The sequence below is a fragment of the Balaenoptera physalus genome (genome assembly GCF_965194825.1).
Source record: "Balaenoptera physalus genome assembly, chromosome: 2".
Classification (NCBI taxonomy): Eukaryota; Metazoa; Chordata; class Mammalia; order Artiodactyla; family Balaenopteridae; genus Balaenoptera; species Balaenoptera physalus.
The window spans coordinates 116,057,848-116,075,364 of NC_138883.1; the positions used below are offsets into that span (position 1 = coordinate 116,057,848).

General features: G+C 45.6%; 1 protein-coding gene and 1 pseudogene across 2 annotated transcripts in view; both read left to right on the forward strand.

Moving 5' to 3' along the window:
• The window catches only part of THSD4 (thrombospondin type 1 domain containing 4), a 576,458-nt gene extending 567,206 nt beyond the window's left edge, over positions 1–9,252 (forward strand). The window contains exons 16-18 of the mRNA XM_082443764.1: positions 2,273–2,452; positions 6,643–6,787; positions 7,261–9,252. Coding sequence (XP_082299890.1) covers positions 2,273–2,452; positions 6,643–6,787; positions 7,261–7,403 — 468 coding nt within the window. The 3' untranslated portion in view covers positions 7,404–9,252. The remainder of the gene's footprint in view (positions 1–2,272; positions 2,453–6,642; positions 6,788–7,260) is intronic.
• A 1,920-nt stretch (positions 9,253–11,172) lies between these two features.
• Positions 11,173–16,867, forward strand: LOC309654723 (protein transport protein Sec61 subunit beta pseudogene; annotated as a pseudogene). The gene is made up of 2 exons: positions 11,173–11,252; positions 14,085–16,867. The product of its transcript is annotated as a protein transport protein Sec61 subunit beta pseudogene (transcript).
• Positions 16,868–17,517: the final 650 nt, after the last annotated feature.

Sequence of the window (17,517 nt, forward strand, 5' to 3'; positions counted from 1 at the left end):
AGTTGCTATTGGGTTTTCATGAGACACTGTATATAAAAGGGTCATTGCTTAGGACGTGGGGAGTACTTAATAAATATTAGTTCCCTTTTCTCCATGTTTATTACTTTTTCTGCCAATGTTTCTATCTCATTGTTGGTAGCAAAACACCTAGGATCTAAACCCCAAAGATAATTCAGAAGTGGACTGTGTATGGGACACTATTTACACCAAGTATTCATGGAAACTGAGGCAATGGGAAGAGTCCTGTGTGAAATCGTAATACTGGATCATAACAGCCTTCACACAGAGAAGATAAGCAGTGCAGTTCGACTCACATGTCCACCAATGTCTGAGGAAGAAGAGAAGGGAGCAGGATTCAGGTCTTTTTTACCTGTGGGCGTCCTATTGACTCCAGACCTACTCAGGGAACTGAGAGTCACGTGAATCCTGGTGAAGGCAGCATTTATCTCTGCTAAGATTAGAAACATGGAATTTATTGCCTGTCATCCAAAGGGTCAGGACATGATTGATTGTGGACAAGGTTTTGGTTCTGAATTTATAAGACTATCAGAGCCTGCTGGCACCTCCCTGCCCTGGGAATTTGATATTATCCCCAAAGAAAATGAAATAGAGCATGCTTATTTGTTGAAAGTAAGTCTTAAACATTAACTGACTTCAGGATATAAAAATAAATGTTCCTTCCAGACACGTGGTTTGAATGAGAGTTGGCCTCTTGAACACCCCACTGGCCCGGTCACAGTGATTAGTCCAGAATGGACATGTGACCCAAGCCGAGCCAAATGGAGTCCTTTCCTGGGACTTTTCATGTGGACTTAGGGGAAGAGACTCCCTGGGAAGTTGTGAGCACAGGTGTTAGCAGTGGTCCTGTTGAGGCTGGTGGAGAAGCCAGCCCAAGAGAATGAGACCTGTCAGGCTTAGGGAGTCTTTTTCTACTCTGGAGACAAAGTAGCCCAACTCTTATTCATAAGATATTCCACCAGGTCTATTATTCATGCGCAGATGCTTTCTTTCTTCCCTGTCAATTCTGGGTTTACTTCACCCTTAGATTGTCTTAGTTCTTGCGGGGGGTTGGGGGGTGGTTCTTTCACAGTCTTTAGCTATTAAGAGCAGCCTTCTTGTCTGGCCCTGTGTCTGGATCACATTTACTCTCTAACATCTGAGCAGACAGTCCCAAAACTAAGAAGCCTTGTAGTTTTCTGGATGTCTGTGAAGATGGCAAAAAAAAAAGGCACAAAGTGGAAATTGCTGATGCAGATGTTTATTATGCCGTGTGTGAATAATCCATAGTCTGTTGGCTTGGATTTGGGGTACTTTTGCTGGGTAGTGACGTGGGTTTTTCCACCCTGTTTTTATTTCACCATGTGCCTGCATACAGAAGCAAGGATAATATTGAGTTTCAGCTGTAGACATTTTTACAGGCTATTCATAAAGGCAATAGCTTCTTTAAAGTCTTTAAAAGTATATAGATCACAGCTTGTAAAATTTTTTAATCAAAAGGTATTAAAAGTACACCAAACATGAACAAAAAACATTTTACAAAGTAATAGATACTAAATAGGATAACTTATAGGCAGTTACATGCATCGTATTTCCATAACCTAAAACACAATGAACCAAGACGTGTAATTATCTGAGTGGCTTCTTCGTGGCCGCAACCCCAGCGAGCTTCAGCTCCAAGTAAGAAGCCAGGGGATTGGACTCCGCGGACAAAGGCTTCCTGCTGGCTGCCCTGTTGGGAGCGGAGGGCTGACCAGGGGACATTGTCTCAAGTCTGTGGTCTTCTCAGCTTTGTGTGTCCCAAAGAATTTTAATGTAGCCCTTCATCCAGAGGCATGCAGACTCTGGGAAACGAGTTCATTCCCAGTTCCCTCCCCTAAAAGACCAGCAGATAAACTAGAATGTTAGTTCATTGTTTTACAGTGGGAGGTGTCAGAGTCTACCAGACAGAACCAAATTGACTGGCTGGTATGTTCTGTGGGAAAGCCTACGGGACACCATCTCACTCACATTTCACCGAGGGTGCCAGGATCTCAGCAGCCAGCATCCTCAAGCTGTGAGAACTCAGGGCACCCACTCTCCATTCCAGACACAGAAGTGTTAGGAAAATTGGAGTCTGTGCGCAACTTTTCCTCCAGAAGTGTTTTCCGGGCACCCTCGGGCTCTTCCTCACTGAAGCAATGATGGTAAACTCTGGTAAACATCGCTCAATGGATGGTAGTTCTCGTCCCCTTTCCGTCATGTGACACCCATCTTTCTCTGCTTCTTTCTCCAGTGTTCCATCGAGTGTGGGAGCGGGACCCAACAGAGGGAGGTGATTTGTGTTAGGAAGAACGCTGACACCTTTGAAGTGCTGGACCCCTATGAATGTTCCTTCCTGGAGAGACCCCCCAGCCAGCAATCCTGCCACCTCAAGCCCTGCGGAGCCAAATGGTTTAACACAGAATGGAGCATGGTAAGTCCCGGTGCTTTTGGTAGAGGTTGTGTTAGTACATCATTATGCTTCCCCCCTCCCCCCTCACTGTTGGGCCACCTACTGGGTACCAGGCACTGGGCTCAGCCCTTGAGTAGATTCTCTGCAGCTATCAGCTCTACTTGGTCACAGCCAGGGCGCCCTAGACTCAGCCTGCTTGGCGGGGAGTGGGGAGCCTGAGACTGGGATGATCTTGATTTCTAAACTATAGAGGCCATAAAATAGTGACTCTCACATTTTTGTGTGCATGAGAATCAGCTGGGATCTGTTTGAAAAGGCCGATTCTGGGTCCAGCGTGGCCAAGGAATTTGCTCCTTAGGTGAGTTGGCTACAGGTGTAACCAACATTTTGAGAAATACTGCTGCAGAGGATTGATGGCTGAAAGGATTCAGAGATGCTGTTGAGAATACAACATCATGAAGTGATCTCGTTATAAATCCCACTGGAGGAATTTCTGTCAGGCCTCCATACCAGTGTGTGTGTGTGTGTGTGTGTGTGTGTTGTACACTTTTTTAAAATCCTATAGACAATATGGATTATGGGACTGATCCTGTTTTTCTCTTTGAATTGGCTACTAGGAAACTCAAAGCCAAAACTGTGGCCCATCTCTAAGAGAGAGTTTATCAGAATATACAAAGTGACTTATAGGTGCTAATGTTCTCTGGCTTCTCTTTCTCTTTCCTACTTTTATCTTCTTTTTACCCCAGTTTCCTCACTTATTTTTTATCTTGTGGCCCTCTTATGTGTTTCTTAAGCCATCTCCAATCCTTTTTGTACGGAAGGAGGGTAAATGAAGAAAGACAGAGCTACAGAGAGACAGAGTGAATAGAGAACTAGGTTAGTAAGGAATGAAATGGAAAAGGATGGAAACAGTGATAAAATTCTTTGTTTTTCAAGTGAAAGAGTTTATTGTTAAGAAACTTCCTAAAACAGAAAAATTCCTCAAGTCATCATTCCCAGTGACCATTTCATATGACTTGGACACAAGGGGACCAGGGTTCGTTCTGCTTTTTGTCAGGGAAGATCGTCAAGCAGTGGCTGTAGGTCAGTCCAGAGTAGAGGCCAGATCCTTCCTCAAAATCATTCAAAGGTGATCAAAGGGATTTTCTTATAAAATATGTGAATAAAACCTGAGAATTCTGTTTTCAGACAGTGTATGACAGCCATTTGGGTATGTGGTAAACCACACCTCGGATGCAAATGGGAATAAAGGAGGTGTTGAGTTTCAAAGATGTTTTGCCAACTTCTGGGAAATACCGTTTTATTATTTTGATATTGGCCAAGGCCCTTGAGAAAGCAGGAACAGATCACTATATTCTTCTGCCATTCTGCTTAGAGAGTCTAGAAAGGGCCAAAATCACCAGGCCACATCAAAGGCCACCAACTCCAAAGACACCTGCCTTGCCTGGGAACAACCCAGACGTCCCTCAGCAGGTCAGTGGATAAACAAAATGCAGTGCGTCCAAACAATGGGGTACCACTCAGCAACAAGAACGAATGAACTGACACCTCCCACAACTTGGAGGAACTTCAGATGCATTTTGCTAAATGAAAGAAAGACCCCCCCAAAAACTGTATGTTGTATGATTACATTTGCATAATATTCTGTAAAAGGAAAAACTATAGGCACAGAGACCAGATCAGTGATTGCCAGAGGATGGGGCAGGGTGAATCTCACTACAAAGGGACGACACAAGAGGACTTGTTGTGTGTGATGAAAGTTCTGTCTCGTTTGCAGTGGGAGATACACGACTCTCTGAATTTGTCAAAACTCAGAACTGTGCACCACAAAAAATGAATTTTTCTGCATGTAAATTTAAAAATAAATAAGTGAACTGAAACTAATATGAAATATATAGTTACTATAGTAGCAAAGATGGTGGAAGCAAGACATTTTTTAATTTACCTTGTTTTATAAATTTGAGTTTGGAACTAAGTAAATATTTTATATAATTATAAAACAGGGACTTCCCTGGTGGTGCAGTGGTTAAGAATCCGCCTGCCAATGCAGGGGACACAGGTTTGAGCCCTGGTCCGGGAGGATGCCACATGCCGCAGAGCAACTAAGCCCATGCGCCATAACTACTGAGCCTGCGCTCTAGAGCCCGCGTGCCACAACTACTGAGCCCGCGTGCCACAACTACTGAAGCCCACGCACCTAGAGCCCGTGCTCCGCAGCAAGAGAAGCCACCACAATGAGAAGCCCAGGTGCCGCAACAAAGAGTAGCCCCTGCTCGCCACAACTAAAGAAAGCCCACACACAGCAACGAAGACCCAATGCAGGCAAAAAAGAAAAAAAATTTTTAACAAAATTATTCTTTTTTAAAAAAAAAATCCCTAAAAATGGAAAATGCAATGAAACAAATTAACCTAAATATGTATGCAGTTGGTGGCATCAGCACTCTTGCATGTGGCTGTAAACCACAGTAATTCGACTGTCCATCCCTAAGGACAAAAAGGACTGCAGAAAAGTGTCTGTATTGTTTGCAATAATCACATTTTTAGTGATAGCTGTTGTCCTGTGTTCTGAGATGGTTGGGTGTATAATGGGTGATAAAGTAAATGAATAATCTACTTTATGGTACTGTGATAATATATGTAACAGTAAATATGCTAGTATGATAGTATAGCTCTATTATCCCCAGTATCCTTGAGAAATAGGATTCTCAACTTAGGAAAAAGAAGATACAGACCAAAAGCAGAAGAGATTTAAGTGAAAATCCTGTTGTCCTGAATTTGACTTAGAAATATCAGTATGGACTCACAAGTTAATTTATCTTAAAAAATTTTTTTTCCCTGTTCTATCCACTGAAAGAGCCTGGAAACAATGACCAACCCAGTAGCAAACGGCATGCCTATCAGCCAGAATACGGTTTCAAAATACCACTCCCCACTAAAAGGAACCAAGAATTCTTAGAGAAATGGCTGATTCCAGGTCTGTGACTGTTATAGGTATAAATTAGATTGGGATGTCTTTTCATACCAGGTAACAAGGAGGTTCTCAAAGACGAGTTCATGTCCAAAGGGCTCAAGAACCAACTTTTGGGCTCCTGATAGCCATTGATGGGGCATCAGTGAGCATCAGTAAAAATAATAGCTACCATGGATTTAATGAAATACATCACATATGTTTAAATCCATCCATCTATAATAAGTTTGTAATGATTAAAAAAAACTAATTAGAGGTTCCACCATTGGACGATGTTAGGGGAACCAACTCATTATTCTGAAAACTGATAAATAAAAGAAAATAGTCCAGCATTTACCCTGTCTCTCCTAAACAAGCCATACCACTGGGTAACCAGAGAGTAAATACATGTGAGGAAGGGGTGGGGATTCTTTAGATTCTCAGCTTATAAAAGAAGAAGAGGTGTTAGGATATTATCACCATTTTTCAACCCCAAATGAGCTAATGGATCTGCTCAACAGTGGCTGCTGACCCCCTCCAAAGAGAGACAGCCATACACATCCTGTGAAGTAGTCCCACCACAAAAAATCAAACCTGCACCTGTTAAGGCCTCTTCTGGATCCAACTTCCAATTCACAGGAAATGCGGAAGACAGAGGAACATGTCAAACTGTACCATGGGGATGCAGTCAGCAAAATCCTGACTATGGGAAACTCTACAGGACAAATGACTCAGTTCCTCCAACAAATAAAGTACAAGGGGGAAAAAAACACAGGGGAGGGGAACCCATGGATTAAGAGTCGTAAAAGGCATGTCAGCCAGCTGCAATATAGAGACCTGATGTGGATCCTGATTCCACCCCCCAAAAAAAACTCTATTAAAAAAATTGAGGTTCACAAGGTAAATGGAATTAGGAACACTGAATATATCTTGGAAGATAACGAACTATTGTTGATTTCTAGGTGTAATAATGGTATCGTGGTAATTTTTTAAGAGTCTTTGTTTTTTAGAGCTGCAGACGGAAACATTATGGAAGAAGTGATATGATATCTAGATTTGCTTCAAAATAATGGACCTGGGTGGGTACAGACGAGACGTGGCTAGCCATGAGTGGGTGCGTGTTGAAGCTGGTTGTTAGGTGCAGGGGAGTGTAATACTCTGTCTCCTTTGGTAGATGTCTGAAATTCTCCAGAATCTGTCTTCTCCCGTGTGCTGAGCTAATGGGCTATCAAGAAATCTAACTTTCTTCCTTTTCCCCGGGCAGTGTTCCAAGAGCTGCCAGGGCGGCTTCCGCGTCCGGGAAGTGCGCTGTCTGTCTGATGAGATGACCCTAAGTAATCTCTGTGACCCTCAGTTGAAACCAGAAGAGAAAGAATCTTGTAACCCTCAGGACTGCGTCCCTGAAGTTGGTAAGTAGGGAGTCCTATCTTGGAGTAAAATATTCATCTTTCTTAAGCTCCGTCCTGTTCTCTGGTATGAAATTGCCAGGTTCATCTAGGTCTCTCTGTGACCTCGTGCCTAGTCATGGAGTTGAAGGGGGTCAGCATCCTTTTGGTGTATATTTCATAGTTTAAGGTGCCTGTTGATAGCACAGATGGCGATCCAAGCCACCCATCAACAGATACACTTACATGGGAATTGATTAAAATGGCAATGCACTCGGAGATTTGGTTCCAGCATCCTTATGGCCAAAGTAGATAGATTTCAACTGCATGCTTAAAGAAGAAGAAAAAAATGTAAGCTCTGAGCCCACACTCACACCTCCCATCAATAATAAACAACAGGACCGGGGTGAAGAGCCACACCCACCGCCCTTTCTCCTTCCCTGAGTCCAGGCTGCCCCTCGTGCTCAGAGAGTCTTTTCTGTTCTCCTCTGCTACAGACGAAAACTGCAAGGACAGATACTACAACTGCAACGTGGTGGTCCAGGCCAGGCTCTGCGTCTACAACTACTACAAGACCGCCTGCTGCGTCTCCTGCACGCGCGTGGCCAACAGGCACTCGGGCTTCCTGGGGAGCAGATAACACCCCGCTCCGCAGCCGTGGGCAGGTCAGGGAGTCTGTGAGCAGTGGGACTGGCTGACTGCTGCCCTTCCTGGGGGCTCCCTGGCCTGTGGAGCTGCCAGCCAACCTAGTCAGCACCCCGCCTTCATAAAGTGTCCACACGGTGCCCAGGAGCGAGACCACGGGTGTCCTTTGAGCATCACCGTGAACTGCCGACCCCTCCTTCAGAAACCTGGCGCCTGCGCTCTCTGCAGACCGAGCGGTGGGGATTGCCTGCAGCTCTCGGCCGACTCCCGTCCTGGCACTTTCTAAGTCAGCAGTCAGGCCCTGTCTGGGCATTGCCTAGCCCCAGTGCTGCTGGCCTTTCTAATACCAGCGCCGCCCCTTGGAGAATCAGAGGAGACAGTCCCCCCACCCCAGAGCCCCCCCCACCCAAGCCTTGCTAGGATGCCTGCATCCCTCTGTTACCTCAGCCCGGCTGTGCCTATTTTTTACTCTCAAAGACATTAGGCTCTTTTCCAGCCTTGTGACACAAGTATCTCATGCCAGTTTAGAGCTTTATCGTTTTGCAGGTGTATTCAGAGATATTAGCTCATTAGCAGCTGTGAGCACAGCGCCCCGGAACAGGAGTCAGGGAATTAATCATTGTCCCCATTTTACTGACAAGGAAACTGAGACTAAACTTAGGTAACCTACCTGCCCCGCTATCAGGTAATTGACCCATTCAGTGACAGAGCTGAGTCCTGACCCCAGTCGTCTGACCACAAAGCCCTCACCCCGAGGCCTGTCCAGAAGGCTTATTAGGTCTGCAGGATGTGGCTTCATTTCAGACCTAGAGGCTGAAAAGTTTCCCATTCAGCAAACAAAGCCCAGACCTTTGAATTCTTTCCTCGGGCCAAAAGTCAAGTCTTTATCTCCTGCGCTCAGTTGTTTCAGGAGTCTGTTTCTTTTATCCCTTCCCCCACAAAGTCACAGGTCCTGGTTACAGGACTCTGCACAGTTTCTTAAACCCCATCCTTAATGGGACTATGCCATGAGGTAAGAAAGCCATTGGGGTAGCAAGGTGATTGCCTGAAATTCTGATTCCTCTCCCCAGTGGTACATGCCGCCCATGGAATCCTACATCGTGGACCCTTCGGCCTTTTGTCTCCCAGAGCAGATTTCCAGAGCACACAGCTCTGTCCCCTGGGCTCTCACCCCTTCCTCAGACATCTCCCCTGGGTCCTTCCCCACACATCGCCCAGTGCAAAGTCTAACCAACCTATCCCAGCAAAAGCGCTATGTTTATATTAGAAAGAGTCTCCCTTGGGTCTTTCTGGTTTGATTTGCAGATGTCTCTCTGTGACTTTGCCTCCCTCCTTCCCCCATGACTCACAAACCATATCCCCCTTCCCAGATGTGCGCACTAAGATCTATATTAATGCAGCCAGCCTGGGAAAAAGGGCTGTGAACTCCTCCACGATGGCCGCAGCGGCAGGGTCTTCCCTGATTCACCTCACATAACTCTGTAGTTCCCGAGGCCTCTGGCTGGAAGGGGAATGCAGTGCATATGAAAGATGAGCTATCTGAAAAATCAGTGAGGATAAAGAAGGGGGGACATATATATATATATTCTTACACCCACTAAGAAAAATAATCAGGCTGAACAAATTGGAAGCGTATAGAAAATTTATCTTATTTAGTACTATGGTCCTGGACGTATTTCCCTTTCAAAGCAAGCATTTGCGTTGAAATTCATAGCAACTGAGTTTCTCCCGTGAGCCCTTTAACCCCAAAATCTGCTACTTTGATAATGATTTGCAGCTTTTGGAAGCAGTATCACCAGCTCAGTCTTACACACTCCGTTAGGTTCCCACTACCCTTGAGCTTTCAGAAATTCTATTTGGCCTTTTTATGTGTCCTTCTCTTTCTGGAGAGCCCCAGCCATCATTTCCCCAAAAGCACCCTATCTCTCCTGATCCTTACGTAACTCATGCAATAAGCAGCAGGACAGAGGCCCAGATTCCTGTGCCCACCAAGCAAAAACAGACCAGAGAGGCCAAGCATATAGCTGGTTTCCATCCAGCACCCACTCTTTCCCTCTCGCCACTTGCCTTTGCTTCTTGTCCCAAGGAAGAGTTTCCTTTATGCAACTGCTCTCAGATATTGCTGTACAAGCCAGTCATTTGAAGGATTCTTTGGAGGAAGCTTTCTTTACCTGCTGGAGGACAGAGCAAGATCAATGGGTGGAAGAGCAGAAAGGCTGATTTCAGCTCAGATTACGGGAAAACCTTCTAGCCATCAAGGCTGCCCAGGGCAACAGAGGTATGGTGTCCTAATGAGTGAGCTCTCCAGCCTAAAAGGGATTTCTCCACCAAGTGGGAGGTGAGCATCCTGGGTCTTTCTAACTCAGAATTCTCACAACTGGGCTGGGGCAGTGACGGCTTTGTCTCTTTGACATCCAGCAGTGTCCTGTGGCTCCTAAACGTTACCTAAAAGTTCTTTAAAGGGACAGTGGTCCTCTCATGAGAACGGCCATCCTGCCAGTTGTGGAATTGGGTAGGAGCAAATAAATCAACCCCATGTCTTCAGGGGAAAGAAGTACTGAAAGTAGGGGTCATTTTTCTCTTGCAACAAATAGTTGAGTTAATCTTGGAATTCATTTACGTCTGGAAAGCTTATAAATTGCTAGATGAGAGGTTTTATCAGCTTGACTTGGAAATCCAATTTTTACTAATCTCCTTGTTTCTTATATCAACGTCTAAATGCCTTTGTTCTTAGCACAACACACATGATAATGTCCTTTAGTATTTGCAGTGACAATGTTCCTTTCTCCCTCCAGAGATGCCTCTTTCTCATTTTCTTGTCCCCTTTATCTCACCCTCTCCTTCCCGTGACCCACCATCTCCTTCTCAGTCCTCTGCCTCGTCCCTTAACTGGCCATGATGCAGAACTGAAATTTACATTTTCATACAGCTTTTTTTTTTCTGTGTACCAGATTGCCTCAGTCCCTGCTCTGAATTTTGAAATTAGATAAATTAAAGCTGTTCTGTGTTTTTCTCACAAAAAAAAATCAACAAAACTACAAACAGAAATAGTTTGCTTTTTTTTACTATCACTTATTAGAAAAGGAAAGTGTGCCCCTTGCAGCCTAGGCAAAGGCCATTCAGTGCAGCCCATCCTTCCCATCCTCACATGGACTCGCCTTTCTCCCCTTAGAAAAGGAGCAGCATAAGAAATAGGGCATTTAAAAAAAAAAAAAAAAAAAAAAAGCTTGTAAACCCGGCCACTAGGTGGCGTCAGTTCAGTTCATTAAAGGCGTGTACCGTGCCCCCTGCTTGCGAGCTGGTGGGGAAGCCAGATGAGCAGGGCCAGTTCCCGCCCTAGAGGAGCTGCAGTGTGACAGAAGCGCTCAGAACTGTCCCCATCTGTCCCGTTGCCTTACTTCTCTGGCCCAGGGCTCTTGGGGTGGGTATCATTTACTCACCCTCAAAGTGTTTAGCATTCAACACTCTTTCCTTTAAAAAGAATGACCTTCCAGAGGGATGAAAATGAGGGACACTGGCTTCATTTCTTTTTGTCAAGCTGTGTGGCAGGGAGAGAAACCCAGATGTTGCTAGTAACTTTCTAAACCAGTGGCTCTCTTTTTCTTTAATATAGCCACTTCAGAATTTGAATATCTGCTTTCTAATGTCAAAGACACAAATATAAGTGGTAAAAAGAAACCCTTCCCCTGAAACAGGCTGAATAGTCAAACCTGAAGGAACCTCTGTCAGCCTGGCAGGTGGAGGGCGCCATTTGATCCTGCCATATGAAACACGTTTTACGTGGCTTAGATGGGAAATTAGACACCTTCCTGATGAAATTGGTGGATGCCCGGAAGCTGGAGAGGTAACGCTTGAATGACACGTTCTAGTACCAAAAAAGTCTGGGAGACTAGAACGAAACCTGGGATCTTCAAAATTCACCAGGAAGCAACATAAAGTCCCATCTTTGGATTTTAAAAAAAACTACACAAGGTGGGGGAGATGCAAGAGTTTCAGTGGATGAAGCTCAATGTGAGTCAAGAAAGTGGGATGGAACTACCCCCCACACACACACACACACACAAAACACACACGACATTTAGGCTACATAAGGAGAAAACGGTGGTGAACCGTATTTGTGATTGTTGGAAACTTTAAAAAGAATATTGGTAACGTATAACATTCAGATGAGCACGCCCAATCCTGATGAGGGGCGCAGACTCTGAGAAGCAGTGGAAAGGACTTCATGAGAATGTTTAGCCCGGAGGAGAGCCATCCTAGGACCAGAAGGTAAAAGCTGCAGGGAGACACATTTTACTTCTTGCAGAAGAACCACCTTTCTACAAGTGAGAGCCTTCAGAAGGTAGAGCGCTCTGTGGTTGGTGGTGACTGACCTGTCCCTGGAGGTCTCAGCAGAGGCTTAACGGCCATTTGTCATGGGTGCTGAAGGGGGGATTCGAGCACCCAGCTGGGGCAACAGGACTTTTAAGATTCTCTCCAATCTGGGCTTTGGTGACTCTGTAAGTAGAACAGCTTCAAGTGATTCACCTCGTCTGGGATGGCAAGTACACGGCACATGTACTTCCCATTTCTACCATTTTGAGCCCAGTGTTGCACCCCTCTCCAGGGCTGAATGTGGCCTCATACCTCGGAGAACCACTAGCCAATTGGTCAGAGCTTCCCTGTCTGGTCCTGCTTCATAGATGAGAAACCAATTGTCCCGATGGCTAGTTCCCTGCCCAGGGTCACACACCTTGATGGGGGCAGAACCTCGGCTAGACTACCACCCTTTGAATACCATCTCACTTTCTCAACTCACTTTGCTTTCTTGTGCCTTTGCTGGAGCTACGTCATTCTCTCCCCTCTCAACCACACTCCTGGTTCTTTCTATTCAGTGGGTAACAGTGGGAGACTGCCATCGTGCTGAGGAAAAGTGACCCCCACAGGGTGGGATTCTCTAGCCAGCTTTCTTAGCATCTTCCAGACGTTGAGCCCCTTGCCTCAGTGAGAGGAAAGCCATTCTGTTACATAATTTCCACCTGCCTTGACCCCCAGATCCCCACCATTCAGTTTGACAGAAGGATATACTTTGTTATAACTTATTATTTTGTCCTTTGTAAATACAAGATGTTTATAGGAAATGTGTATTCTGAACTCTACCGGGCAGAATGAGTCACTACACCAAAATAGTTCTATTATTTAGAATATGTTAATTTTAAAGGGACCTAATAGGTATTTATTTACATATTCGATCCACATTTGTGTAAAATTATTTGATCCTACTAACCCAGCTTCCCGGAAAGTTGCTGCACATGATGTCTTATTCCAAGTCCATAGTTACAATTTAGTATACTGATTAGCCAAATTCCTGGGTTTTAAGATTGACTATAAATTACTCTGCTTTTCGACTCATTCAGGGGTTTTTACCCTCGGATTATACCTGAAACAGGTCTCTCTGGATTGCCACCTTTCCACCTTGAATACCATATTTGCTCATGTAATCTGCCATCTCCTCATCCTCAAACATTTGAAGAAGGAATTAAGAGGGTCTTCTTCATCCCTTCTCTTTGTCTTGCCTCGTTCCTTAGAATCACCAGCAGGAAGTTGTTCGGGAGGCTGGCTTACAGCTGTGACGGAGGCAGGGTCCCCTGGCAAGGGCAGGGAGGGGTGTAAGGGAGGTGATGCATTCACTGCTCTGACCACGCCTCCAGGGCCCCCGCTGGACACTGCTGAGTGGGAGCTCTGGGTTGTCAACTGCACAGCCAGGAGCAAAGAACCCACAGAATACCCCATCCACCCCAAGTCACCCGAACGGTGTCAATTATTGCTTAAAGAGGCGGAGGCGAATTATATGAGCAAATAATCTGTTTTCTCTTCAGCAAAAATGACAACTATTTTTGTGTATGACTAATTTATTTTTATTATTGTAAAAATACAATAAACTGGTTTTAAAAAGTCAGCTTTGTTAACACGTCTGTGCTTTCTCGGGCCTTATTCCATTTCTACTCACGTCACTTTGCACAGCCCTCTAAAAAGAAGAGCCGAGCCCTTTAGAGGTCGGTTGGTCTGTGGGACTCTGGCTCTGGGGGTGCCTGGACCCCTAAGAGGACAGGGAGTGCAGGACATCCGCCTGCTGGTACACGGGTCCGCAACCTTGGCTGAGGAGCTTAAGATAAAATATTCAGGCATGTGCACTTCTACAGGATTTCATGTTTGGTTTGTTTTGTTTTACAGGATTGCACTTTTACAGGTATTTCTTTAAACCTCCCCCAGGAGGCAGAGAGTGTTGGGACCCACTGCGCTGATTCGTGGGGCTCCATCTTTCAACTTGAATACAACTTCTTCCAACTCTCCTCGGGCTGACTTTACCTTGGGCTTGAGCTTAGCAGAGTGTTCGACAAAATCTTTCGGGTTATCTTGATGCCTAATAACGTGAAATATGACTTAGGTCATAAAGCCCACTGAAAGTCACCCTGGACGAGAGAGTCTCTAGTGGAGTGCCTACAGGCTCTGCCCTTGACGCTGGCTGCCCTGCAGCAGCAGCACCAGTAACTCTCAGAAAATTATTATTGTGCCTCAAATATCCTTCCCATCCCTCCCATCCACCTTTTCTGCCTGGAAAATCTTCATTTACTCTCTTTTTTTTTATTGCGGTAAAATTCACTTCACAAAATTCACTGTTTTAATCATTTTAAAGTGTGAACCTGCATCAGTCTCTCCGGCCGCTGGGCTGCACCGCTTCCCCGCCGTCCACTTCAGCTTCCTGCCGCCCTCCTGTCTTCTGCGTGCCCGGTCCGACCCCCAGTGGCACTAACGTGGGCTCCTCAGGGCGCTCTCCCAGCGAAGCAGTGGCCGCCGCCAGGGTGGCGAGATCCACGGTCTGGCAGAGGAAGAACGCCAGCTGCGGAATGGGGAGCGCAGGCCGCACGACCTCAGCCGGCCCTGGGGGGATGTGGCGATTCTAAACAGAGGATTCACCGGGGCTCAAAGTTGGCCCTGTTCCGGTATTGGTTATGGGTCTTCTGTTCGTCGCTTCTGTATTTATGTTGCACGTTTGGGGCAAGTACACGCGTTCATAGATTCAGCTACATCCGTCTATCTGTCATCTGAAGAAGAAAGGAAAAAACCCCAACATATCTTGGACCAAAAGCATGGTGATTTTCTGTTCATGAGAAAGAAATTTTCTGTAAGCTAACTGTTTTACAGGGAATGTAATGAGAATTGATTTTAAGGAATCAATTTTTTTTCTATGGCTCATAAACTTTTTAATTCATAAAAAAAGTGTGAAATTCAGTGGTATTTAGTACAGACTGTTGTGCAACCATTGCCAGAACATTTTCGTTACCCCCAAATTCCATTTATTCTTCAACACCCAAATCAGAAGTCTACTATGTGCCAGACACTATACTGAGTACCTTCACACATGGTGTCTTATTAAATCTTCACAGTAGACCTAGGGAGTTGGAATGTTGTCTCCTTCTAGAAATGAGAACGTTGAGACTCAGAGAGGTTTCGTGTCCAGCTAACACTTGGTGGCACTAGGATTCTACTGTCGGCTTCCCCTAGAGGCCAGCCTGTGTCTTTCCCATGTCCATCTCCCCAGGGCCTGGCATGTCACATGGTCTCAGCATATATTAGCTCCAGTCTCTCTCTCCACATTGATTCCAATCAATGACATTAATTGCCAAAGGACTGGATAGGGTGCTTGGCTGTTGATGAGAAAGTGCAGTGTTGCTTAGTTTACCCATGCTCAGTATGACAGTGTGAGCGGAGGCTGCATTTGAAGATGTACAGCTGCCCCTGAGAGGGAGGCCACAAGCCCCTGTTCAGGGGTCAGACCCAAGCTGGACCCCTCGGTCTCCAGTTCTGGGAATGACACGTTGTATTTAGTCAATTGGCCACCAGGAAAGAGCACAGAGGATCAGGATGGTGACCGGGATGGGGGAGGGAGGATCTGGAGGGGTAACTGTCTTCAGCCATCTCCAGGCATCTCTAGGACAGACAACAAGATCTACCTCCAGCAGATCAGAAAGAGAAGGGCCCGCAAGTCAGACTTAGTTCAAAATAACACGTTCCCTTAATAGACTCAGCGACAGTGACCCTCAAAAAAAGAGTGATCAGTGATATCGCTTATATGCAGAATCTTTAAAAAAAAATGATACAAATGAACTTATTTACAAAACAGAAACAGAGACTTAGAGAATGAATTTATGGTCACCGGGGGGACAGGTTGGGGGAGGGATAGATTGGAAGTTTGGGATTGACATGTACACACTGCTATGTTTAAAATGGATAACCAACAAGGACTTATGTTAAAAAAAATTTTTTTAATTAAAATAAATAAATGAGTAAATAAATAAGAGTGACCAGGAACATTTGGGCAGAGGGAGAATTTGAACATGGCCTGTACTTAAGATGACACAACTGAATCCATGTAAAACTTCTTGGATGTGAAGGTGGTGTTTGGTCGGGCAGGAGTACACACTGTGGCAGTCCTAGGGATGAAGGTCACAAGGCCTGCAGTTTACTTTCACATGGGTCGTCAGTAAAATTGTTCGTGTGTGCACATGTGGAGAGAGAGAAAGAATACGTGCAAATAAGGTAAAATGCACTTTGCTGAATATTAGTGAAGGGTATGTAGTGTTCATTATATTATTCTTCTCTGAGGTTTGAGATTTTCTAAAATAAAAAGTTGGAGGGAATAAAGTACAAAAAGAGGACAGGGGAAGGGAAACTAATGTTTTTGGCAGCAGCCAGAGCCAGTCCCGGGTGATGCTTATCGTCACTGAGGCTGGGAAACCCTAACTTATTGAGCACCTACTATGTGCCAGGTGTCCTCTAGGTCCTTTTACATCATTTAATCTTCAAGATAACACTTTCGAAGCAAACACTTCATTTTGTGGCCATTTTATGGATAAATAAATTGAGATGCAAAGAGAATATAGCTAGGAAAACCAGGTCTCAGCCAGATGAGGAAATTTTTTGATCACACAGGTCCTAAGTGGCTGAGGAAGTCGAACACATATCTGTCTAGTCTCAAAGTGTGTGCTTTTTCCTCTGCGTGGCACTGCCTCTCCACAAGAACTGCATAAACCCATGTGCAAGACAAAAACTCCCTTGAAAACTAACTTAACCCAGAACTTACTCCCTGAGCAAGTAATACACATTACAACAGATGTTGTTGTTGATTATTGTGGCTTCACAAAGATTCTCATGCTTGAGGTGGAGTGCCCAACAACAGTGGGCAGCACACTTCTATGATATGTACACACACAGACACACACACACAGACACATACAGACGCACAGAGACACACACACAGACACATACAGACACACACACAGACACACACAGACACGGAGACACACACAGACACACAAAGACACACACAGACACACAGAGACACACAACGACAGACACACAGACACACACACAGACACATAAACACAGAGACACAGACACACACAGACACATACAGACACACACACACACGCAGACACAGACACACACACACCACTGCCTTCAGAGAAAATGCTTCAAGGAGATGCCTCTACTTCTCTGTCCTGTTTTCATATGTGGATTCCAAAAATGTGTTCTTCAGAGCCCAGAGTCAACCCTGTTTGGAGGCTGGCCAGGTGGGAGGGGGAACAAGAGCAGGGGGACCAGAAGGATCAAATGTGCTTGAACTTGTTACCAGTATCAGCCTCTGCCTCGCTCTATCAGCCTCTGCCTCGCTCTACCCGTCAAAGCCGATCACAGGGAAGGGAAATACGCGGATCCGTCCGCCTGCTCCTGCCCTCTGAGCTCTGTCTCCTCAGATCCCAGGCATTCTCCCTCGGCATTCACTGCGCATCCCCAGGCTTTGAGCCTCCCCGGTTGTGACCACCATGCACGCACTCATTCCTGTGCCCGATGCTCTGCTAGCACTGAATACGCAGCAGCGCAGCAGGGAGACTGCCCTCAGAGCTTACGTTCGAAACAAAGATGTAGACAAGTCGCGTGTGCCCGGCACGTCAGGCGGTGGTGTGTGTTAGGGCAAACAGCCGAGCTGAGAAGGTGGAGGGGCAGCGGTGGAGACGGGCAGGGGGTGCGACTTTAAATAGGATGGCTGGGGCGCGGGAGGAGCCGGC